Source organism: Thrips palmi, unplaced genomic scaffold (genome assembly GCF_012932325.1).
Source record: "Thrips palmi isolate BJ-2018 unplaced genomic scaffold, TpBJ-2018v1 HiC_scaffold_8, whole genome shotgun sequence".
NCBI classification, from domain to species: domain Eukaryota; kingdom Metazoa; phylum Arthropoda; class Insecta; order Thysanoptera; family Thripidae; genus Thrips; species Thrips palmi.
In genome coordinates this window covers 5,774,705-5,798,638 of record NW_023144635.1, presented here as the reverse complement: position 1 = coordinate 5,798,638, position 23,934 = coordinate 5,774,705, and the positions used below count along the sequence as shown (strand labels likewise).

The window sequence follows — 23,934 nt, the reverse complement described above, 5'->3', positions numbered from 1 at the left end:
ACTCGCTCCAGCCGCCGCTCGCTAACAGTGTAAATTCTGATAGAGTAACAACAAATCCCTACGAATCCTTCTGTTTTTCCCTCGAGGCAGCGCGGGCGGCGCCGGGGTGTCGTTGCCCTAGCGTTGCGCCTCGTCCTTGGAGTCCTTGGTCGCCGTCCTCCTCACCAGCGCGCTTGTTGTGCAGGTCCCGGGCCGCTGGGCTCCGGCGCGGCGGGCTCCGGCGGCGTCGGCGTGCAGCCCGCCCTGGCCGCGCCCTTCCCCTGGCTCGCCGCCGCCGCCTTCGACCCCGCGTCGCTGCAGCGCTCGGCCGCCGCCTTCGCCTCCCAGGTCGTCAAGGAGCGCCTCTCAGGTGAGTCCCCCCAGCCAGGACGCCCAGCCAGGACGCCCAGCCAGGACGCCGTCATGACAAACGACATCCCGCCTCTTTTACTTACGGGCTGTTTAGAAATCGACCGGCCAGCCTCTCATCGCTCATACGCTCTCGGCGTGTGTGTGTGTGTGTGTGCGTGTGTGTGTGTGTTTGTGCGTGCGCGTGTGTGCGTGCTTTCACCGCGCGAGGAGCGCACGGCGCCGACCGGTTCCCCCCTTATCGCTAAGAGCACGCCTGTAGTCCGATTCCGAACAGTGCCCCTTCCATGTCGCTCTGTCCCTCTCGCACCCCTCACGGCGTGCCGGCGTGCCCCACGAGTGCGAGAGAGACAGAGCGACGGCCGGAAGCAGCCGGCCCGGCCCGCCTGGGCGCGGCGCGGCGTGGCGCCTGACGGACACTTGTCTCTTCAATTAAGAACCCCTCGGCATTATACGCGAATCCGTGTTTGAAGATTCCCGGCCACTTAGTCACCGCGGCGCGCACTGTGCGGCACACTGTGCGGCTGTCTGCCTCTCGGCCGTCTGCGTCCCGCAACACGGAATGCAATTTGGCGACACGGAGCTCTTGTCGTTGTTATTTGGTGGTGTTGTTATTGTCGGCGGCGATGAGTCATAGGTCGTGGCGCGCCACCGCAAGCGCCGACGCCGCCATCGTCGAACTGAGCGCGTATGTGCGAGTACCGGCGGCGCGGCTCGTTTTATACTGCCCTCGTCATATAAAGAGCGAAAAGGCAGCGAAGGCCGATAGCGCGCGGCAGAGAGTGCAATCGTCACTGTTGCAAGTTGCAGTCGTTACTGCAGCTCTCTCTTTCTTTCTCGCACTCCCGGCCAGCGCTAAAAATGCAAGACGTCCCACTCTGTGCACGACGCTGGCCGTCCTTCGCTGTGTCTCCCTCGCACTCTCGGGGCGTCGCTCTGGGTGCGAGAGAGACGGAGCGACGCGAGGAGGCCGCTGTCCCCTTTCGTTGCCCGAAATAAATCCGCGGGGAAGCGGCAGGTGACGTTTCCCCGGCGACTCTTCGGAAAGCAATTTCGCGGCAGAGCGGTCTTTTTTTTTCATTTTCCTTTTTTCCCCCTTTTTCCGGAGCTGAAGCGCCAAGCGCCGCGGGGAGGTTATGGTTATGGCCGCTGATCGTTGGCGCTATCAGCGACGGCCGATTATTTTCCAACGAGCAGCCGGAATGGCTTTTTACGTTTTTACTTTGTTGTGAAATCGCAAGTAGAGCGCGACGCTCGCTTGCCGTTCTGTTTGTCTTTTTTTCCCTCTTTGCGCCGCCTCTGCGAGCGTTGCCTTCATTCAAACGTTTTTCGCGCCTCTCGCCGACAGGGGCGCTAATCGCCCGGGGGAAGAAAGCATGATGAAAACGAGAACAAAGTCGTTCTGGAAGTTGGCGAGGGGCGGCGGGCAAGGCGGCGGGGCGGCGCCTTGGCGAGCCGAGCCGATTAGGTGTGAAGGACGAATCAATCCCGCAGCAGGGCGGCCACCAACCAGCCGCAAAAAAAAAATCTGTGGACGAGTACTGAAACTTTAAACGGCCCATCATTGCTCGCGTTTCCCTCAGGGGCCTATGCCGCCGCAGAGTGAATCCGAGAGGGAGCGGTCCTCTCTCTCGCACTCGTGGGGCGTGCCTTAGCGTGCGAGAGAGACAGAGCGACGAGAGCGGCGTTTGAGCCAGCAGCCTCGCACACGTGCAGTGTGCCAAACCTTTGGCTTAACCTTTGCACTGCGCGGCCTGGCCGATCGACGCGGACTCCACCATCACGCCGCGGTTGGCCAAGGCGCACCAAGCTTTTGCATCGGGACGAGACGGGGCGAATTCCTCCACAGCCAATCGCGAGTAGAGTTCGCCTCGCCTCGACGCCTCGACGCTCGGGGCGTTCGAGGGGCGATCGCTTCGGTCGCTTTGCGCGCTTGGCGCTTCGATCGGCCTCGAAGGGCGCGGAGAGTCCGGAGAGCGGAGGGCGCCGCCGCCACGGTGTTGTTTGCAACTCGCTCCGGCCGGGGAAAGCGTCGTGTAGGACAAGGCGACGACGTGCCCATCTCGTAAAACGTGAAGATCGGCTTGCGCGGGATGGGCGAAACCGAGAGGAAATTATATCTTGAAACAAATCCAGCCCGTGACAAATGTTTCCTCCAAGGGATGGCCCTTTGAGTGAGACTACGCCAAGTTTTTGGAAGTTTGGTTCAGTTGGCTGAATGGCAGTGCCGCGGGCGAACTGCGCAACAGGTGTTGCCTATCCGGTCGGATCCGCGTGGTCGGCGGGTCTTCCTTCCTGCCGCCCCGCGCAGCCGATGCTGCTGATGCTGCCGATTGAGCGCCCGGCCGCCACGCCAGGTAGAGGGAAGCGGCGATGACAAAGTTGCACACATGTGTGCGTGTAATGGCCGGGGGCGGAAGGCGGCGTTTACCAGGTATGCACTGCTGTGGCGGGGCAGGGCGGGGCGGGGCGGGGTGGTGGCGTACCAGAGCGGGGCCGGCCCTAAACACAGTCATTGCGACGCGGACGGCTTTCGCTGGAAGGCTAACAGGTGGGGCTCTCAGCAGAAGCGATTCAAAGCCAGCGCGCGCTTCGGTTCCCTCCGGTTCCCTCTCCTCGCGGGTTGGCCGTCCGCCCGGCAACACTCGACACTACCCTGCCTTGCGGATGGCCGGGCCGCCTTTCAACTGCCTCCCTTCTGTTTCTCGCGATGCTTTTACGAGCCCGCGATTCGAGGACGGCCCGATGGCAGCGATTGAAAGCCCGCAGCAGCAGACCGCCGGCCGCCCAGACCGAGCGGCTCCATGAATGGACTTCCCCGGCTGGACGACGACGCGGACGACGTAGACTGAACCCTGGTGCAGTGGTGTGACAAGGGAGACTGCGTGTGACACGTTTAGGTCCTGGGTTCGAACACCCGCTGTCCCCATCCCAAACAATATTTCTTTTTCTCCTCGTGAATCGGCTGGAACGCGGCGCGCGATCCAGACCGCATCCCCGAGCCGAAACTCGGACAGTGAATCACACTCGGCGCCGCGCCGTACCGCGCCGTGCCGTGCCCGCCGCGCCGCCGGTCGCTGCAGACTTTCTGGTGGCCTTTTACGAGCGAGCCGCGCCGAACATCCATCCACTGGGAACCTCTCTGACTTCCAGAAATCGCCATCACGCGGCCGAGAGCTGCGAGCCCTGGGCTGCCCGGGCTGCCAGGCCTGGCTGCAATTACTGTGGTTAGCCCGGTAAGCCCAGTGCGTGCTCCACATACTCGCGGAACCGGTGTCCTACCGCAAATAGTTCCGGAATCTCCGAGCTTCATAAGTTGAAGGCTAAGCTTAAAGCTTCAAAAATATTTAACCCTATCGATGATTCCCTGTTCAAATTAGCTATGTTTGCCCATCGAAAGAAGCTCAGTTCCTACAAGACATTGGTCCTTCAGCGGTTTTAGGTGTTTGTTAACCCCTAACTTGAAACTTGCCTTTGCTGTAAGCCTTACGACGACGACGACGATGACGAGCGGCGCTTGGAGTAATATCGATCTTTTCCCGCCTTTTCCGATCCACTTAGACGGCGCGGCATTTACCATGTTTGGCGATGCTTCATCAGAACGCAGTCAAAACACTGCGCGCTCCCTTGGCCAGCATCGCCAGCCTCGGCCTTCATGCATGCAGCCCGTCTAGCACCGCCATCCATTGCCATTACGTTATATGGAGGCAACAGGCGCGGAACCCATCTCCCTGATTGAGGCGAGTCGGGCAGCCAGCCAGCACTGAGTCATCCCATCACTGCGGGCCGCCAATTTTTGACGGCCGCTTCATTCATTCATTCATTCATTCGTTCATTCATTCATTCATTCATTCATTCATTCATTCATTCATTCATTCATTCATTCATTCATTCATTCATTCATTCATTCATTCATTCATTGTATGGCTCGTCCTTCGTCGTAGTCACTCAGTCATGCAGTCATTCATTTTCAATGATTCATCAATTCGCTCACTGCATATGTGCACGCGGCTAACTAGGGCGGTCCGCATATGGGCTGCACCAGTGCACTCACATGATGAGCGCCACGCGGGCCACGCGGCCCAACGCCCGCCTCAAGGGCGGCCGGACCAGCCGTGCGCTGCTGCAGCTGGTGAAGCTCGGCGTGGTCCTGGCCGCCAGTCTTTAATTATTCGCCGGAATATCGCACGGCCGCCAAGCGAAAGGCGCCATCATCGCCATCCTGGTCCACGCCGTGTGCGCCGCGCTCGTGACGACGGCATCCTTGACGTGCTCCATCGCGTACTCTGGGACGGCGAGGAGGCGGCAGGGCGGGGCAGGGCGGGGCATCGCGTGGCGTGGTCAATTCATCCGGTATTTACGCAGGCGAGCTTCACCGGGCACGGCGTGGCGTGGCACGCGGCCGCCATCTTGACTCGCTGCGGTGGCGGTTGCGGTCCGATGGCCACGGCTCGGTGCGGCGCGGCTCGCCACGGCGCGGCCGCGGCACGGCGATGCCTTCTAGAAAACGAGCGAGAACAAATTGCGCCCAATTACGTCGTTACAAAGATGAGGAATTCCGCGTACTTGTGTGAGGTGTGCGCGGCGCGGAGAAAAACGGACGGACACACACACACATTGGCGGCGAGCGCGGCGGTAAGTGTGAGAGGGATTGTTGGCGATTGTTATTTGGTTTGAGTCGTGCCTCGGAACAGACTCGCGCGCACTCACTCACACTGCAACACGCGTGCGCAGGGCACGCGCGCGCCAATGCCTGTCCGCCATAATGCCCGTGTTGTCGACGTGTGAACGAACGCCTCGCCGTGTTATTGGATTGGAACGCTTACGGGGCGCGTGCTGCGCCGGCCGCTGGGTGCACTGCAGTGCCGGCCTTCCCTCCACGTCCGCGAGGCTCCACGTCGTCGCTCCGCGTCCACACACGTCGAGATTGACGCGGAAACGGCCATTTGCCATTCGAAGGACGCCCCGGCCGCCGCGCCGCCGCGGGCGAGGTCCGGCCGAGGGTCCGGCAGTCCGGCCTCGCCGCCACACCGCCTCGCCGGACGGATGGATGGACGTGTGCAGTGCAGCGCGCAGCGCCCCGCCGGCCCTGCCTGGCCCCGCCCTACACGGCCAGCGCGGCCAAGGCAAGGCGGCGGCGGCGGCGGGCCGAGCGCCCGCGAACCGCGAGGTAGGCAACCCGTGCGCAGCGACGCGCGGCGGGAGGCGCGGCGGGCCGGGCAGGCGTTCCACCGGCCACCGGCCTTAAACTTCATTGGACCGCCGCGTGGCACCTCGGTGACGACGACGCCGCAATGCTTGGCGACGACGGCGAGGTGTCCTGGACGACAGTGATATAGGTGTTGGCGATGACGGCGAGGTGTCGGCGACGACGGCGAGGTGTTGACGACGACGGCGACCCCGAATGCACACCGTCAAAGACGGCGCCGTGAATAAGTAATCCAGCGATGCCGAACGCTGAATAAAGCAGAAGGTCGACGCGTCGTCGCATCGACAGCCCCACAGCACTCGGCCGTGCCTCGCCCAAACGAATGCCAAGTGATGTTGTGGTAGACCGCCGCCGCCGCGCGCCCGCCAGGACGCCGGGCCCACGAGTCCCCCGCCGGAGCTTGCCGGAGTCACTTTCGGCTTCCCCGACAAAGTAATTGAAGGTCTGGCCGGCCGGGCCCGTGCTGGTGCGCCTTGTGGGCCTCAGCATTTAGATACACCTAATGGGAAGGGGGAGGGGGAGGGCGGCCTCCTCTCCTGGAATGTCTCCAGGCGACGCCGCCACTCGCTGGAGTCGGAGGTGTACTGTATGGAGGAGTACTCCAGGGCGCAAGTCGACGCTTGTTGGATCGGCGCGGCTTCTCTGCCGAGCACCCGGCTGCTCTTGTTGAAGGTGAGGCCTGGCGGAGCAGTGCGGAGCAGTGCGGGGCGGGGCAGCCTCCCAGGAGACCGGCAGACGGCAGTCGACCGCAGGGGTCGGGCCCCGGGCCGGGCCGGGCCGAGCCGAGCCGAGCCAAAGGCCAATGTCACGTTCAAAGCCGTCGGCGCGCCGCAGAGCACGCTGCCGAATGTACGGTGGTTGTCCTGTCCTTGCACGATTCAATTAGTGAGCTGCCGAGCCGAGCCGTGCCGCGCTGCACTAATTTTTCGCTTCCCTTTCCCAGGAACAGAAAAAAGGAACAGGAGGGGCCTTGCAATGCCAGTCTCAACTGGCGAAAAAAACGAAAGAGTTGAACGCGAATTCGGTTGCAGCAAACAGCCTGATGCTGACGAGCGGGATTTCCGCCGGATCCATTTTTGACGAGGCCTTTGTCAGGGCAGCGCCACGCCCCGCCACCCTGATGCCGTTTTTGTGGAGACGCGTCCTCAGGGTGACAGGAACCCTTTTCCCCTCTGACAGCTGGCGGCGTCTGGCGGCCACCGTGAGGCACTGCATGGCGCGGCCAGGCGCGGCCTGCGCGATGTCACTCCTCGTGGCTGCCATGAGGTGTGCATCGCCGTCTGTCTGGCCGCGGTGGGCTTCTCGCGTCTCAGACTAAGATGACAGCGCGCCGCACCGCGGTGCACCGGGGGGTACCCGCGACCTGGAAACTCGTCCATATCGATCAGGACCGTGACGGAGACGACGGAGACGGTGATGTCTTCATCGTGCGCGGCGCCAACTGCTCGTATCGGGGTCGCTCGGGTTCCCCGTGTGCCGCCCCCGCACCGCCCCCGCGCCCGGAACGGCCTCGGACCCCGCGCCGCCCCCGCACCGCCCCCGCGCGTTACCCTGTCGGGCGTGGCGGCGGGGCTGCGGCGACGCCACGATACCGCAGAACGCGGCGACGGCATGGCACTCGTCCGGGTACTGCTCGTTGGCACCTGGCGAGGCCTGAAGCTTGAATCCCCCGTTTGGGGGGGGGGGCGGGGGCTCGGACAATGGCGGACACGACACGGCGCCGCAGAGCCCCGCAGTGCCTTTGGGTGGCCGTACACGCCGCCGCTACACGCACCGCTACACGCACCGCGTCCCGGCCGAGGGGCCCCGGCCCTTTGAGGCACGGCAATGCCCGCCGCCCCTTTGTCCGGACAGATTTGAGGGCTGCCGTTCAAGTGCTTCGCGCCGGCCGGGCAGCCCGACAGCACGACAGCGGCGCGCACGGTAGCGCTATCGCTCGACTTATCGCCTTGCTCCGAGGCGGCGCGCTACCGACAGCGCCAGCAGCAGCACCGGCACCGCAAGCCAGAAGAGGCGATTGCGAATTTATTTTTATGTTTTTGCCGTGTACCTTACGCCGCCGCACTTGATCTACTGGCTGCGGGGCGTAAGTGTGCACCGCGGCGCGAGGTAGGCGAGGCGAGGCGAGGCGAGGCGAGGCGAGGCGAGGCAACCACAATCCGAATGCCGGGACGTGACATATTTGAGCGAGTGTGGATCGGCGGGGCCTTATGCTTCGCGCGGCGCGCCAAGGTCGCAGCCCGCCTCCCCCACCGCCCCCGCCAGCCTGCCCCCGGCTCATCCTCTTCCTTATAAATTGCGCTGAACGGCGTCCTTGATACGATGGATATGGCGCTGTGGCGGCGGCGCGGCGGTGGCGAGCGAGGCCCGGCGGTGGCCCTTGAATGGAGCGCGGAGCGGCCGGCCAGCTCAGCGCTGCAAAAAAAAATGAGTTAAAAACAAAAGCAGTTTTAATAACTGAAGAAGAAAAATGAGAGAAAACGATTAAACTGCCGGGGGTGTTTCTGGGAGAATGCCTCCGCCTCAACGTGACTGCTGAAACTGTGCGGCTTGTAATGACTTTTATCTGGGGACCAGGTCGTGTTTGGAGGCGCGCCAAAAATCTGAATTTGGTCTCGGTGCGCTACCGGCCGAGTGGTGTCGAGTCGGCCGCGCGGCTGGCACGCGTTGTGGACGCGGCGGGCAGGGGGGAGGGGCAAGCCGGGGCCTCCTCCTTGTCGCCCGAGTCGGACAAGGAAAGGCTCTCCTGCCGGCACCCTGCCCGTCTGTCCGTCCGTCCGTCCGACGTCCGCTTGTCCGTTTGTAAATGACTGCAACGCTCCGTCTTCCAGCACGGCCTCCACGGCGTCGAGTCCGCCGTGTCAGCGGGACATGCGCTGCCAGAGAGAGAGAGAGAGAGAGAGAGAGAGAGAGAGAGAGAGAGAGAGAGAGAGAGAGAGAGAGAGAGAGAGAGAGAGAGAGCGTGTTCGCGGATTGGATTGGCCTCGTCAAAGCTAAAGGCCACGGAGGGCCGCCCTTTGGCCGCGTTGCATTGTGGGGCCGACACGCACCGCCTTGGCAGCGGACCACGGTACGGGCTGCGGACTGCGGACCACGGACTGCAGGGAGCGGCCGCGCTGTCGCAAGAGCTCAAACCGGGAAACAGGGCGCCGCGCGGCGTGCACTTTCTTCTCTTCCGAGACGCGACGTCGCGCTGAGAAGATAAAGAGCCTCGAAACTCGAAATGGCGCAGAGCGAGTCCTGGACCGCCATGTGTGCGAGTGTGTGTGTGTGTGAGAGAGTTCCATGTGCAGAAAACCATCAAGAAAATGTAGAGCGGCGCGAGAGAGAGCCCCTCCCCTCCCCTCCGCTCCCCTCCCCTCCCCTGGGCGGGCCGCGACGTACACAGCGCGTACAGCGGCGTGCCGCAGCGCCACCGAGCAGCAGGCGGCAGCGCGGCAGACGATGTACGATATGACTTGAGAGGTCGTTGCGATGCTGGTAATAGGCGGGGAAGGGCGCCGGCACCGCCGAGCGCGCCGAGCCCGGCGTGTTCGTGGACCGCTCCTGGCTCCTGTGCCACCGGGCGGGGCGGGGCGGGGCCGCCAGGCCGGCGGGCCACGGGGCGCGCATATAAAACAGCGTATTACTCGGCCTTGCCCCGCCCCGCCCCGCCCGGGCCGCACACTGCCCCCGGCGCTATTTATGGTGGCGTGGAGCGCGGCGTGGAACACGCGGCGCGGGCAGAATGGCCGCACCGAGCCGTTAAGCATTACGGCCTGGAGGGCTGGAAGGCTGGAGGGCTGCGGCACTGGAAGGGGTAAAGACACCGCCATGACCGATAAGGCTGGGCCATGGGGAGGGGGGAGGGGGGGGGGGACCCCCGCGATCCCGCGCCGCCGTTCGCCGCGCCTCGCCGCGCCTCGCCCGGACGGTCAGATCATTCAACATAAAAAGTGACGAATGGCTCCGGGCCGCGGCAGGGCAGGCCAGGCCGCCAGGCAGGCAGGCCAGGCCCCGCCCGCCGCGACCAGCGCCTCCACCTCCACCGCCGCCGCGCCAATTCACTTTTTGAAACGCGTTTTAAATATTCAGAGGCAATAATGTAGGAGTGGATGGGGGTCTTCTCTTCCGCGAGAGCGGGGCCGCGCCGCTGTGCCGCGCCAACAACACCAATTTGGAGCCCTTGTTGTTGTTGTTGTTGTTGTTGCTGGAGGGTCTTGTAACAGCGTGGCCTTCGGTGGCCTGGCAATCGGGTCGGCGCGAACGTCCAATTTCCCGATCACTCGGACACTATGCTACTACACTGCTACTTTTGGCCGCCCACCAACGCGCGCCGCGCAGTGGCCGAGTGTCGCCGAGTGGGCCCACGCGCCGACACCGAAGAGGGGCGGAGCGGCGGCGGTTCGAGGGGAGGACTTCATTTCCTTCCTGGCCGCCACGCCGCCGCCGCACCGCTCTCCCTTTTTGCGTGCCGCTTAATTCTTAATCTCGATAGAACGCGGGCTGCTGGCTGGACGCGGACGGCGCGGCGAGGGTGGGTCGGAGTGGCGGCCCTTTATTATCTCGTCGCCTTGCCTTCCAATGGCGCATCGCATCACCTTGACTGCCGCACTGCCGCCAGCCCGCCCCGCCAGCCCCTCCACCTGCATTATGCACGGCCCCCGACGGCCAGCCGACTAGACCGGCCAGCACCCTCGCTTGCAAACCCTCAAAGGCTTCGCCGAGAAAATAGTTTGCCTTTACAAAAGGATTTTGAGCCTGTTCTATGAGCTTAGAAAAAGAATTATGATACTCGGTAGTAACAAGCTACGAATGCTCAAAAATACTTCGCGCAGTGAACGGCGGAAAGCCAGACGGCAGCCAGTCCGCCGTTGCTGGCTTCCTGGCCGTTGCCCGCCAGAGCGCGCGCGGCGCGCGGGGCTTTCAAGAAGCAAACCTCCCTTCCATTTCGATCCCGCCCCGCTCCGCCCCACCCCGCCACGCCACGCCACGCTAAAACTTGAACGGTCTGAGCGGACTCGTTGCCCGTCGCGTCGCTCCAAAGTCCATTGCTATTTAATTGTCCAGTGCTTACCGCTCTGGCGTATTCGACCCCCGCGTCCCCCCCCCTCCTCTGCCCCTCCCACTGCCCCGCACTTCCCTCATCTCTGGCGCTAATCTGTGGCGTGCACCTCCCCCTCCCCACAGGCCGCCAGGACAACGCGCAGCAACGCGCAGCAGCCCCCTATTTCATCCTAACTAAAACGACTCTTACCACCATCTTAGAGGCGCCTGCTCCGCATCCCCCTCCTCCCCCGCCCCACGCTGCCGGCGCAGGGCGGCGTCGCCTTGCTAAAGTTTGCCATGCATCCAGACGGAACGACGGCGCTGTTCTAATAATCGCGTTTCCTCGAACACACCGCCGCACCGCGCCAAAACGAAAAGTGTTTCATTTTGATATGAAAAATGCATTCTTCGATTTTGCGCCTTTTCGCTGATGAGGCCGCGCGCCGCTCGCGCCGGACGCGCTCCCCGCGCGAGGCTAGGGCTGCCGGGCTGGCGGGGCGTTGATGCCGGGGCTTAATATATGTGTCCGGATTGCCCGCGCATGCATAGTTAATGCCACGGCCTTCTGACCCGGTGCTGCTTTTAGGGATGTTGGCCGCCAGCCCCGCCAGCCCCGCCCGCATCTCGACTAAGTGCCCCCGCTGCGGTGCCTGCCTGCCGGCTGGCTGCCAGCCCCGCCAGCCCGGCTGCCGGCCTGCGCAGTAAGTAATATGCCTGGTGGGGCTGGCGGCCCTGGCGGCCCTGGTGGGGTCGGCCAAGTCTGCGCTCGCTTAATTAGCCCGTGATCATCACGGTGAGGCATTAGTCGTGCTCCGTGCCGACGGTGCCGACGCGGCGGGGGCCACCCCTTCCTTTCCTTCCTCGGCCAGGAGGACGAGGACGAGGTAGCCTCGGGCCAGGCTGCGCCGCCAGCGACGCCAGCGCCTCTGTCGGCGTGAACCGGCTGCCACGCCGCGTGTTTATATCAAAGTGCCAAATGGATGACCAACCTTTCTACGGGATTGCCGCGGGATTGCCGATGCGGGGCCGCGGGGGCGCGGGGGCACGGCGACGAGGCGCGGCGCTTAGTCTGGCCGCGGTCATCGATCGAGGCCGTGGCGGCGGGGCGTCCGACGGCCACGTGCCCGTCGGCCCCAAGGCCGCGGTTCACGCGCCCGCCGACCTGCCCCCGCGTTACACGATCGGGGGGCCTCGGATTGACACCGGGGGTTGAAATAGCGATAAATCGAGGTGGCCGACGAAGGCGGGGCGGCGCTAGTGGCCCCACGGGGACCGCGGCACCGAGCCACCGAGGCACCGAGCACGTACTCGAACGGATTCACCGCCAGTGCCGCGCTGCGCGGTGGCGGCCAAGTGCCCCTTTAACAGCGGCGTGCCCGCGTGGCGTGTCGGCCTGGACGCCACCGCGCCGCAACGCGCTCTTGAATGAAGTGCCCGTTCGATGTTGATGCCCCACCCCCGCCCCGCCGAACCACCCCACACGTCGCTTACAGTGAGCCTGCAATCAATCAGCCCGGCCCGCCAGGCCAGCACGCACTCCCCACCGCCTCCATGACCACCACGGGCGTGGCGGCGTGGCAGCGCCACCGCGTCGCGGCCAGGGGAGGAAGTAACAACAACACCGGAAGCTTGGCGCGAAGCAGGCCCGCCGCTGAGCGTCGCGCGCCGTCGCCGTGCCCGCCACCGCCTTCGGCCTCCCCCTACCACTGCGAGCTCATCTCATTACCGCGTCGCTGGGGCCGCCACCGACTGCCCCGCGGTCGCCGCCAGCCGCCAGCCCCGGCCCGGGCTCCCCGACGACGGCCTGGCCGCGGAGCAGCAGGCAGTGGGGTGGCCGCCGCCCTCGTCGATGACGTCACCTATGCGGTCATCAGCCGCCAACCGGCCTTGTTGTAGTGGCTGGCGGTGTTGGGCCGCGTGCCTCGTCGTGGGTGCTCCATCATGCCGCCGCGACGGACAGCCGGCCGCCAAGATGGCGCTTTGGGCCCAATCAGACACTGATGGGCTGCCGCCGCGCCGTGCCGTGCCTCGCTCACCGAGCCGCCCAATCACAACCCCGTCGTGCTTTGACACCCACCCCTGGGCCTCGCCGCCGCCCTGCCACCCCGCCGCCCCGACCGGGTCCCGCCGTCCCCAGGCGGGGCGCCGCGCCGCCGTGCCGTGCCGTGCCGTGCCGCGCCACACACACTCAATATTCCTAAGTGGCGAGGGCGCTGCTTCCTCACCCCTCCCCCTCCCTCGCCAAGTTGATGTCATATCCACGTGATAAAGTCTCCGCGCCGCCCAGGGCTTGATCCGACAGCGCAGCTTTGCAAGCTGAGGCCCTTCCTTCCCTCCCTCTTCGCGCGGCGAGCCGGCGCGTTGCGTTAGCCGCACGATAGCGGCGATGCTTCGGAAATGAAACGAAAACGGCGTTCCGTCGCGCCAAAAATCAATTCAAAAAAACAGCGAGCAGCGCGACGAGCGGAGCGCCTGTGAGGTGGGCCGACCCGCCACGCAGCGCTGCGTCACGGCGCGGCCCGCTGCCCGGGCGCCTCTGCCTCCGCCTTGCCGCCGCGTCAGATCCACTTTGCAGACCTTTCAAGCCAATTTCTCTCAACTTTGCGGACACTTTGCCCGACCCCTCCCCTTCTCCCTTCCTTGCGCGGGGAATCGTTGCAAAGCGGGCTGCTGCCCCGCTTGCCGGCATCATTGGAATGTGTGATGAGGATGATGACTTTGCTGCCCCCCTAAAGGCCCTGCCTGACTCTTGCTCTCTTTTGTTGACAGAATTCCGGTTATCTGAAGACGGTCTTCCCACAAGTAGGTTTGACGGCCACCGCCTCTATATTTTCTATTTCTATACTTCGCTCGTCCTCGCGCGTGCGTCCTAGCCGCGAAATCGGGAAACAGAAAGGGAGGGGGGCGGTAGGGAAACCTGGCTCGGACTCGGAAGATGGCCGCCTTCAGCCTCGCCAGCCTCACATGCATCGAGTTTGAGGCGAGTAATGAGCCCTGCCCCCCCACCCGCCTTTCTCGCTGGACGCGTAATGACACGTTGTATCGCTGTTCCAACGCGCGAGTAATTATACGCCCCCCCTCCCTTTCCTGTGCGTGAGTGCGCGATGTGAACGAACTGATGGCTGCGGTAGCGGCCGGCCGGCGGGGCAACTAGGCGCGTCCACAAAGCGGGTCCCCATTGGCGGCCCGGCCGGCCTGCGTCCCTCTGTCTCTCTCGCACCCCCACGGCACGCCCCACGAGTGCGAGAGAGACAAAGCAGCCCGCCGGTGCGCCGGATGCGACGACGCCCTGCACGCCCTGCCGCGCGGCGCGCAACGAGGCGATGCAGTGCGCTGCACCAACTGCCGCTTCCGGCCGAGTGCGAACTGCGAATGCGACGCGTCTCATTCTCGGGTGGGACTCGAGTGATCGAGCTATCGAAGTTCGTCGCTCGAACCGATCCTGTTTGAAGTGAGTGCAGCTCAAACAGTGCGCCAACCAACTACCCGGCCCACTGCAACGCGCCGCCGAGGACAGACAGACAGACAGACGGACGGACCGCGAGGAGATGAAAACGCGGTGAAGCATCGCGAGGGCGCGGCCACGGCGAGGGGTGATGGATCGATACCCCGTGTTCTTGGACGCCCCCTCCTCCTCTCCATCACCGTCCCGGTGGCGGGGCGGGGCGGGGCGGGGCGGCGGGGGCCTCTCTTTGTTTGGAGGACTGTTCCCAGCGCTTTGATGATCCGCTGTCTGTCTTCTTTAAAAATGCACGAGGCCCCGCGGGCCTTGATTATGCATGGCAGCGGCCATCTTGGCGCGCCGCGTGCCGCGCAGTGCCGCGCAGTGCCGCGCCGCTCGGCTCGCCGACGCGACGCCCTGATTCCGCGTCCGCGTCCGGTCCGGACTCCCGGCCGGACTCCGGAGGCGTGGCAAGTTCGTGCGTGTGCCTGCCGCTGAAAACGCTCGAATCGATGTCCGTTCGTTGTGTTTGTGTTGTTTTGTGGAATTTTTTCACGCTGCGAGCGAGCAGGGCGATTGTGCGTCATTAGTGCCTCGTGACGGCTGGCGCGGCGGTCGCAGCAAACGGTGTGGTGGTCACCACGCATGACGTCACCCACGATTATCCCGAAAGGTGTTCAGCGTGATGGGGAGGGGGGGAGTGGTTGGGGCTGCACGGTGCACTCGTGTGCCTGCCGTCGGGGAGGGCTTTGGCTGCAGGCCTCAGCCGGCCCCGGGGGAACACGAGCCAATCCTTAAACGGCAATACACAGTACAGCTTTCATCGTGAGTGCGCGCGCGCTTTGGGAGCGGGGCGGGGCGGGGCGCGCCATGAGCCTCGCGGCCCGCATGATGGCGCCGTGAATGTGTCCGCTGCACGCGATCTGCCCGTCTCGACTCGGCGGCCTCCGCGCCGAAGTCGCCTCGCGGCTCGCGGCCCCGCCGCCCCGCCGCCCCGCAGCAGTGCAGCCCCTTTGTTGTAAGCGCTTTTCGAGTTACCAAGTTACGACCCGGCCTGGCCTGCCCTGCCGCCCCGCCAAGCTGGCAGCCGCGGACGCCATTCGCGCGATATCTCGCCGGCCAACCTGGCAGCCAACATCCGTGGGCTCTTCTATTTAATCCCGAGTTTAAAAGCGGAGGCGGCAGCGCGCGTTAAACTTTAAGCGGCAGAGTTGTCTTCAACGGTCTACAGCAATCCGCCTCGCCCGACCGAGACGAGAGACGGGCCGCTCCGGTTTTTGTGTTTCAGTTTTCATTTTCATTTTCCGCTTTTATTGCTCCCCCCCTCTCTTTCTTTCTCTCTCCAACTTCAATCCCCGCGGGCCGGGCCGCGTTTGTAATACGACCGGGCGGGCGGACAGACAGACAGACAGACAGACAGACAGACAGGCAGACAGACGGACAGACAGACGGACCGACGGCGGGCAACGATATTAATCTTGAGGAAAATTTTTGGTTGTTACTCGGATCGTGTTTATCCGTGCCGGCCGCCGCCATCTTGTTTTCTTTTTGGGCGCCATTATCTTAAATGACGGTTCGACGCGCCGCGGCAACGCGAGGTGCTCCGGAAAACGAAGCGGGGAAACGTGGCGGCCGCAACAGCCGTCGGGACGCGCCGTGGATGTGTTTCCTTCCTCGTCGACCGTGGGGCTTGTCGGACACTTTTTTGCGTGTTTCGTGACATCGCGGCGCACTAAATGAAATCGAGAGAACGAAACCGCGGGGAAACAACTGCGCTGCTTTCGCTTCACACCTTCCCCTTGATCATTATCGTTTTAATACAAAACGCTGGCAGCAGCGGCCCTAGCCTGCGAAAAAAAAATTACAAAACATGGGGAAACGCCTGAAAACAGTGCGGGCATCGCTTTGCTGCTGTTGTTGTCTTGTTGTTGATGATTTGATGGGCCGCAGTCCAATAATCGTCCTTGCTTGCGGTCAGCAGGGGCAGGCCTGGCACAGCGAGGCACAGCCTGGCATGAGCAGACAGACGGGTATTTCCTGACCGGGGCGGGCGGCGCGCCGAGCCGGACCAAAAAGTACTTGGCGGCCATCTTGGCCTGACTGTGCCACCGCCTCCATGCGCGCCGCCGTGCTCATCGAGGCTTGTGGTCTGGTCAAGTGGTTCCCGGGGCCACTGGGACTCGGCTCGGGCAGCCCGGGCAGCTCAGGTGACAGGAAGTGGGCAGGCAGGTGGCCCAACAAGGCTTCGATCTTCGATGGCGAAGCGCCGCAGCGCCGCGGCCACGTATCGGATTGGAATGAGCGAGATGATTTGCCCGCTTTTGACTGGCTGCGGTCGGTCCTGGCGGGGCGGGCAGAGCTTTGCCTGACTTGCGTTCGTTCTTATCGTCTGCTCGTGCCGGCCGAGGCTGGCCGAGCCGAGGCGGTTCGACTTAACGATCTCCCGACCTTTCCAGGGCGCTCCGCGAGGCGCTACGCCGTCTGGCGAGGCCGCGAGCACACCGAAAGTCAGAAACGCTGCACGGAATCCATTTTAACAGTGTCCCCCCCCGTTGTTGCAGCCACCTTCCCGATGACGAGGCGGATCGGCCACCCCTACCAGAACCGGACGCCGCCGAAGCGGAAGAAGCCCCGGACGTCCTTCACCAGGCTGCAGATCGCCGAGCTGGAGAAGCGCTTCCACCGGCAGAAGTACCTGGCCTCGGCGGAGCGCGCCTCGCTCGCCAAGACGCTCAAGATGACCGACGCGCAGGTCAAGACGTGGTTCCAGAATCGGAGAACCAAGTGGAGGTAAGCGCGTCGCTCTGTCTCTCTCGCGCCCATGCGGCACAACGGGTAATGAAGCAATCACTGCGTGCCTAGCCTTGGCGTTCGAATGTGAACTGCGATGCAAATGCCCGGAACGCCGTACCGCCTTGGTGGGCCTCGGCTTCGCTTCCATGTGATTACGGCCGACTGGCAATGCCGACTGGCAGCCGAAACGAAACGCGGCCACCTCCAGCACCGCCAGAGCGCCGCGCACCGCGCGCACCGGGCCGTGGCGGAGGAACTGGCGATGGCCCGAGGTCACGAGGTCGTTCACGCGGAGGTGGTGGTGGTGGTTGTTGTTGATGTTGTTGTTGGCGAGGCGCACCTCCAGCGCGGGTGGTGCGGGGCGGCCCCAATTGAATTACCGCGCCTTGCCGAGACAAAGATACACCCGAGATAAGCCCTCCGCGATGGCGGCCAGGCAGTCCTGTGAAATCCAATTTCCACGACGACGTTTCCATTACGACGCAAATTAAAACGACGCCCCCCGCCCGGCCGCCGCGCGCCGAGCAGCGCCGCGCCGCTGATGACGATGATGGCCCAGTGGAGGCACGCCGTCATTGGCCAGGACGCCGTCGGCCCGCCCCTCCAGCCCCACCGGGTGCTGCACTGTGTTCTGCCAGTGGCGCAGCAAAGCAGCTGTTGTCGCAGGTGGCGCGCGCACCGCACACGCCCGCCCTTTTTTCTGGAAGCAATATTCTTTTTATTTTCCTGCGTTTTAGTAAGAAGCGGGGAAAGCGGTGGGGCGGGGGCCGGGCGGGTAGTAACAGTGTAGTAACTGCGCGGCAAGACAGTCGCGACAACCGAATCGGGGCGGGGCGGGGGGCACTTAGGCGGCCGCTTCTAGTTATTCTTTCCTAGGAAAGTTGTTGTCGTCGAGTTGGAGTGTTTCTCTCTTTCCCTCTCCTCGTCCTGCGAGTCCTTGCGCTGTCTTCATACTCCCGCGGGGCTGATGCCGCGGGTGGCGCCAGTGCAGTGCCGGCGTCGGTGCCTCGATGCGGCCGTCAACGACCACGCGGCACGCAACGCCAAGCAACGCGGAGCAACGCGACGCCTCCAAAACGACGGCCTTCGCGGTCTCATCGCCATCGCCCCGAGTCCCGAACCAATCAACTCACGGAACAGCCGGACGAATTTCCTGGCCGAGTGCCGTGCCTTACAGTGCCGCGTGCACTCGCCGAATGAACGACGTGAACGACTCGACAGTGGTCTCGCCTCGCCTCGCCAAGCCGTCCTGTCCGGCCGCACGGCCTGCCCGCTTATTACAAGCAGTTCCATCGCGGCCGCGCGAGTTCACGTCGGGTCGTGGTCGTGTGACGGGAGAGGGGAAGGGGGGGGGCACCGCCATTGTTGCCGTGGGGCCCTAGTGGCCCTAATGGGAGCTAGTGTGGCGCGAGTTAAGTAAATGGCACTTTAAGTACAGCGAGCGTGGCGTGGCGCGGCGTGGCCGTGCTGTGTTTTCGCACCGCATGCATGGCGGGGCGGCGGGGCGGCGGGGCGCGGTTGCGGTCGCCGGGGTTGCCATGGAAACCGCGGCCAGCGCCCACTTTGCGGCTGTTGCCTTTTAGCGTTCCGAACGGCGGGGCGGCGGTCCTTAGAGGTCCTTGGGGTCCTCTGGGCGCCAAACTGCGTGTGTGCGCGCTGCGCTGCAAAGTGCACTCAGTCGGCCCCGCAGCCCCGCGGCCCCGGGGCCCACGCTCTTCCGCGTTTCGGCGTACGTTCACCGGGGTGGGATCGGTCGCGTGCAATGCCAAGGTCGCCGTCAACCGACACCGATAAAAACAGGCACGAATCGGTGCGGATGAAACGAAATATCGCAAACGGGTATTCATTCCAGCCCCAAAACTGTCTAAATTTACATGAAATAGGACGGAATTCAGCGAGAAGCGGTTGGTACTTTCCGAGGCGAGGCCGGCCCGCCGCCATCTTTCCGGCTGGGGCGGGGCGGGCGGGGCGGGCCTCCGACGCGCCCCCACCACCGCGCCGCCGCGCCGCCAGCATGCAGTGTGGCGGTGGCAGGTGCGTTCACTCACGTGCAGGGAAAAAAATGGAAGGGAGAGGTAATGGGGCTCGGTCTGGTCGTCTCTCTCTGGTTTCGGAAAAGCCGGCTGCTACTTCATTTACAATTACTTCACCCCTTTTACTTGGGAACAAATCGCCGGATAAATTCACTGCAGTTCCACGAGTTGCGCGTCACCCGCGACGACTGATTATTTTTCTCCCTTCCTCATTTTCGCGAGTTCTGTTGATTGTGCATTTAATTATCCACCCTTTGTGTAGAGAAAGGAAGAAAACTTATTGCCGTTTTAGCTGACCGCGCAGATGCAGGAGTTCTTCCCTCTCCCCGTCGCGAGGGTCGGACTTGCTGCAGTGAGACTGCTCCTCTTTCCGTCATCGTTTGCCGCTAATTCGTTTCCTGTTTCGCTTTCCTCTTTTCCTTCCGAGTTTCCAGTTTCCCAGTGCCAGTGACGACGGCCCGCTTCCCTAACCGACAGACACCTTCAACCAAAACGCGCGCCTAAACGGGGCTCTCGCCGGCCGATTATAATGAACCGCACTCGAAAAAAAAAGGAAAACAACAACCGAAAAACAAAAAGAAGCTGCCGAGGAGGCTCTCTTGCGGCCGCGCGCAGACGATAAAAAAATGAATCGTGCAAGAACGATAGAACGCGATGAAGATGGAGGGAAGGAATGAGATGGAATGAGATGGAATGAGGGGGGAGGGGGAGAAGGCCATTACGGTAATTGGCCGGGACTTAGCTGCAGGGGTTGGACTTGTCGGACTTAGGGGAGGCCGTGGTGTGCTCTGCAGAGCCGGCGAGGGGCAGGCCGGGCGAGGGGCAGGACGGGCAGGCCGGCAGGGCGGGCCGCAACGCAACACACTCGCGGCACTCGTTACACGCTGTTTGTGGTTACGACAAGGCGATGGAGCGAGCGTCCTGCCCTGGCCGTCCTGCCTTGCCGTCCTGGCCAAAGCAAGCTGCTCCCCGCCCTTTTACTCTACTTCCAATCACGGGGAAAAGAGAAACCTTATTTATTTACCGCTGCCCATTTATTCCCGTGGCTTTGGTATGAATAGGCCCGTTTTCCTCCGAGTCCAGACTAGGCGTGCCTGACGAGACTCGTTTGCGATCCCAGCTCCGGCCCCTTCCTCTGCCTCCGGTCCACAGCCGCAGCGACGCAGCAACGCAGCAACGCCCTCTGCGGGTGATGTGGCGCATCTAACAACGCCACCATATAGATGGGAGGGTCCAACGGCGTCGTTAGACCAACGAATCGCCTCGCCGCGCTCACAAGCTCACCCCCCCCCCCCTCCCCCCGGGACTTTGCCGCTGGAAAACAAGCGAACGCACATCGAAATCGAAGCCCCGAATCGTCCCCGGCAAGACATGGCCTGCTGTCTGAACTTCGCTTTGCTAGCTGGCCACATCGTAGTCACACGTAATCTCGCATCCAGCACTACCGCTCTGTCTTTCTCGAACTCATGGGGCGTCAGCAGGGGGTGAGAGAGAGACAGAATGATCCTTGGGGCCCAGCCAGGCTGCAGACTGTGTCCGGCATCCATTATGCAGCGAGGCGGACTTTAAAAACGTCGTCGGCTTGGCGCCGGCCGGACCGACGGGGGCCGTGGCCGCGGGGGAGCGGCCTGCACGTCCGCGTCGACGCCCCGGAGACGAGATAAAGGGCCAGCGGGTGGTTTTGAAAAGTCGCCCCACAGTGGAGGCGCGCCCCGCGGGCGACGCCGCGTCGCGCTCGTCTCGGCGGGACATTCCGTGACAGCGAGACGACGGGCACCGCGCCTTTCCGCGGCACCGCGGCGCCGCGGCAGCCTGGGCCTCCGCATGTAGGCGACGCTGAATTTTTGATCCGCGTGCGCCGGGTTGGGGTCGGGGGTTGCAGCCACTGCCATTCGGAGCACCGCGCCATTTTGCTCGAGGGGGTGTCGAGGCCTTCGACAAGTGTTGCGGGGCGATAGGGTAACTGCGTGCCGCGTGTCAGCGCGCGTCACCGCGTGTCACGGCGCGAGCGGCGTGAGAGTGGCCTGCAAAGTGGCCAGTCGGAGTGACTGGAGTGACGACAGGCAATCCCTTCCCTTTCTTTCAGTGTAGAACCTCTCTCCATTCCGCTCCCCTCCGTGTCAGTCAACCCTTCGGCCTCGGCGTGGCCGCGAGCGGAGCGGAGATGCGAGGTGCGGCGGCGAGGTGCTGGACGCGGTGCGGCGGGGTGGCCGCGGCCGGGACGCTGTTGTATGATTTACTTTGAGTGCGGGGGGGGGGGGGGCGTCCTGAAAAGTTGATGCGAGGCGGTGTTCCGGTGTCTCTGTCTTGCGCTTTAATGCGCCTTGCACACTGTGGCACACTGTTGCACCTTGCCTGACGGGAGTGTTGTTGTTGCAGGAGGCAGACCGCGGAGGAGCGCGAGGCGGAGCGGCAGGCCGCCAACCGGCTGATGATGTCGCTGCAGGCCGAGGCGCTGAGCAAGGGCATGTTCGAGCGGCAGCACGCGCCGCACGCGCCGCACCAGCCGGCCGCCATGCAGCACCACCACGCCGACCGCGACCCCCGCGACCGCGGCGCCGCCAACCTCAACGGCGACCACCCGCCGGCCCCGGGCAGCCCGCCGCACCCCGCGCCGCCCCCGGGCGCGGGGGCCCTCAGCGCGCTGCAGAACCTCCAGCCCTGGGCCGGGGTGGGGCCGCCGCCGCCGCACCACGCGCCGCCCCCGCTGCGGGGCCACAGCCCCACGGAGCCGCCCCCCGCGACCCACCAGACCCACCAGCCCTACCACCAGCCCATCGCCTCGCCCATCTGCTGAGAGCGCTGGCCATGGCCACGGCCCGCTGGGAGCGGCGGACTCTATCGAAACCAAGTGATATTTCAGTGATATGGACGTCTAATTTTTCTTTTCTCTGTAAGCGCGAAAAAAAAAGGAAAAAAATATTTTTTGTTTCTAGTTTTCAACAAATGATTGCTTTTTGAAGGCCTCCGAGGACATGTTGTTGTTCGTTGATCGGATCTAGTCCGATAATGGTGAGGGAATCACGTGGGAATCCAGGAGATTAGGCGCCTAATCGCTCCGCTGCTCATCAGGCATCGGCGCGTTGCAGCAATGACGCACCCCGACCAATCAGGCCTGATGAGTGCATAGCGATTAGCCGAGTAGCCACATCAAGTCATCTCACTCGATTGGGAAGGAATCTTATCCTGAAGGTCACTGCGTCGTCATGGTGACGCCATGGCCGCCACCATGCGACGCCAGGCGGCTCCGGTTTCCAAAACAAATTGACCAAATCTCGTGGCAATACCCCGCCTGCGATTTTGGAATGGCGCGGAGGCAGTCCTCTGAAATAATACGCAGCTTTATTCCAGATAAAAATAGCCGTACTTATTAAGTATATTGACCAGTAAAAGTTTTAGGCCCCTTTCTGTGTTTTCCTTGTTTGTTTTGTTTTTTGTTATTTTTTTTTAAAAGCCCAATGTGTAATAGAGCTCAGAGCTTCCAAGAGTACTATGACTTATTGTAGCAAGTGCAATATGACAAATTAGTCAGATATGATTTTTACGAATATGTTTAAAGTATGTTTGGCGTTAGATCTTGATTATTGAAATTGTTTTTTTTGTTTTAGCTTAAATAATGTTATATAATGCTGTACATTTCTTTTGTATGAGTCATCAGTGATTTTATTCTGTACATAATAATATTGATCTCTTTTTAGTAATTGCCTACAAGTACCACTTTGAATTCACAGGTGTAAATGGGATCAGGATTTTCTGATCACCTAGCGCTGATCACTTTCTGGATCAGAAAATTGAAGATCAGGAAAAAACCTGATGCTTTTTCGAACACCTTTTCTGATGTTTTTTTTCCTGATTCCTGATCACGTTTCTGATCAGCGTGGCTCTGATCACCTCGGGTCTGATCACCACTGGAGTAGAATCAGAAATTGTATTATCAGAAATGTAACGATATCTGACTCAGGATATTTTCACGGTCATGAAAGGTACGGAGATGAGGCAAACGGCTCTAGGGGGTCGAAACTGAGTCCGATCCAATTCTGCAATCCGTTTCACGCTAGCTCGCCATCAGCTCTCAAAATGCCAGAAGATATGGTCTAAATTTCATGACCTTGAAAATGCCCTAGCCAAATGTCGCGAACATACCGCTCACCAAATTTGAAACCAAAATTCCGAAAACTTTCTGTTTTACAGGCATCTAGATTTTTGAGACATCACGATTTTCTGATAGTTTTGCATGTTATCAGAATGTCTATGTTTTCTGATGACTCTATTCTGATCACTGTCTGATCACTTTTCGGATCAGAAATTTTCCCTGATCAATAATTAGCGATCAGACTTTTTCTCTGATCATTTCACAGTTATCAGAAATTCTTGCAATTCTGATGCCAATTTTTCTGATAGTACGCCAATGATCAGAAAATCCCAAATTTTATCAGAAAAATGGGTAAATGATCAGAAAATCCTGATCCCATTTACACCTGTGTTGTACATGCTCTTAACTGTCTTACAAATTTGTACATATTTGCAAAGTATACATATCGATTATCACGAAATACAAAGCCTTTCAATAGAACACTTAACTCATTTAATCCCCCCCCCCCCCCCCCCCCCAGGGTAACGAAACAGGGTGTTTTCTTCAGCGGAGTGACCAACATCAAGCGTCGTTTTTCGAGATTTTCACAGCAGCAAACACAGGTGATAGTCCTTCCCTTCCGCATGGCAGCCATTAGCGCAGTGACTCGGCCGCTTTGTGGGGGAGCCGGGCTGTCAGGCTGTCGACGCGGTGCAACGCAGTGTGCCGCCCTTTGCGCGCCTCGCGCCGCGCGCGTCCACGCCACACTCCACGCCGCGCCGGGCCGGCCGGGCGGTGCTGCTGGAAAACCAGATTCCCTCATAAGCCGGCAAATAATTCAGCGAGCTGTTACCGTTACGCTGCCGGCCTGCCGCCGGGGTCTGCCCTGCAGCCCCGCCTGCCCTGCTGTCTGCTACCCCCGCGCGGCCTCGGCCGAGGGGGCGTCCTGGCGCGTCCTGGGGGAGGCCCTGGGAAGGGGTGGAGGCTAGCCGAGCTAGCCGCGCTGGCC

At 62.2% G+C, this 23,934-nt stretch overlaps 1 protein-coding gene across 1 annotated transcript; it reads left to right on the top strand.

The window, feature by feature from the left end:
- The first annotated feature begins 284 nt into the window (after nucleotides 1-284).
- LOC117653120 (T-cell leukemia homeobox protein 3-like) lies at nucleotides 285-23,140 on the top strand. Its single transcript, XM_034398515.1, has 6 exons — nucleotides 285-349; nucleotides 13,355-13,387; nucleotides 16,589-16,817; nucleotides 21,233-21,318; nucleotides 22,552-22,586; nucleotides 23,045-23,140. The coding sequence occupies exons 3-6, from the start codon at nucleotides 16,600-16,602 to the stop codon at nucleotides 23,138-23,140; spliced, it is 435 nt and encodes a 144-aa protein (XP_034254406.1). The 5' UTR covers nucleotides 285-349; nucleotides 13,355-13,387; nucleotides 16,589-16,599.
- Nucleotides 23,141-23,934: the final 794 nt, after the last annotated feature.

What these genes read in the sequence shown, in the direction of transcription:
- LOC117653120 (XM_034398515.1), top strand. Translation starts at nt 16,600, where the DNA reads ATGACGAGGCGGATCGGCCACCCCTACCAGAACCGGACGCCGCCGAAG. An exon ending in GGCCGAGGCGCTGAGCAAGG is followed by an intron (nt 21,319 to 22,551) that starts GCATGTTCGAGC and finishes ATCTCTTTTTAG; the next exon opens with TAATTGCCTACAAGTACCAC. An exon ending in ACCACTTTGAATTCACAGGT is followed by an intron (nt 22,587 to 23,044) that starts GTAAATGGGATC and finishes TCTGTTTTACAG; the next exon opens with GCATCTAGATTTTTGAGACA.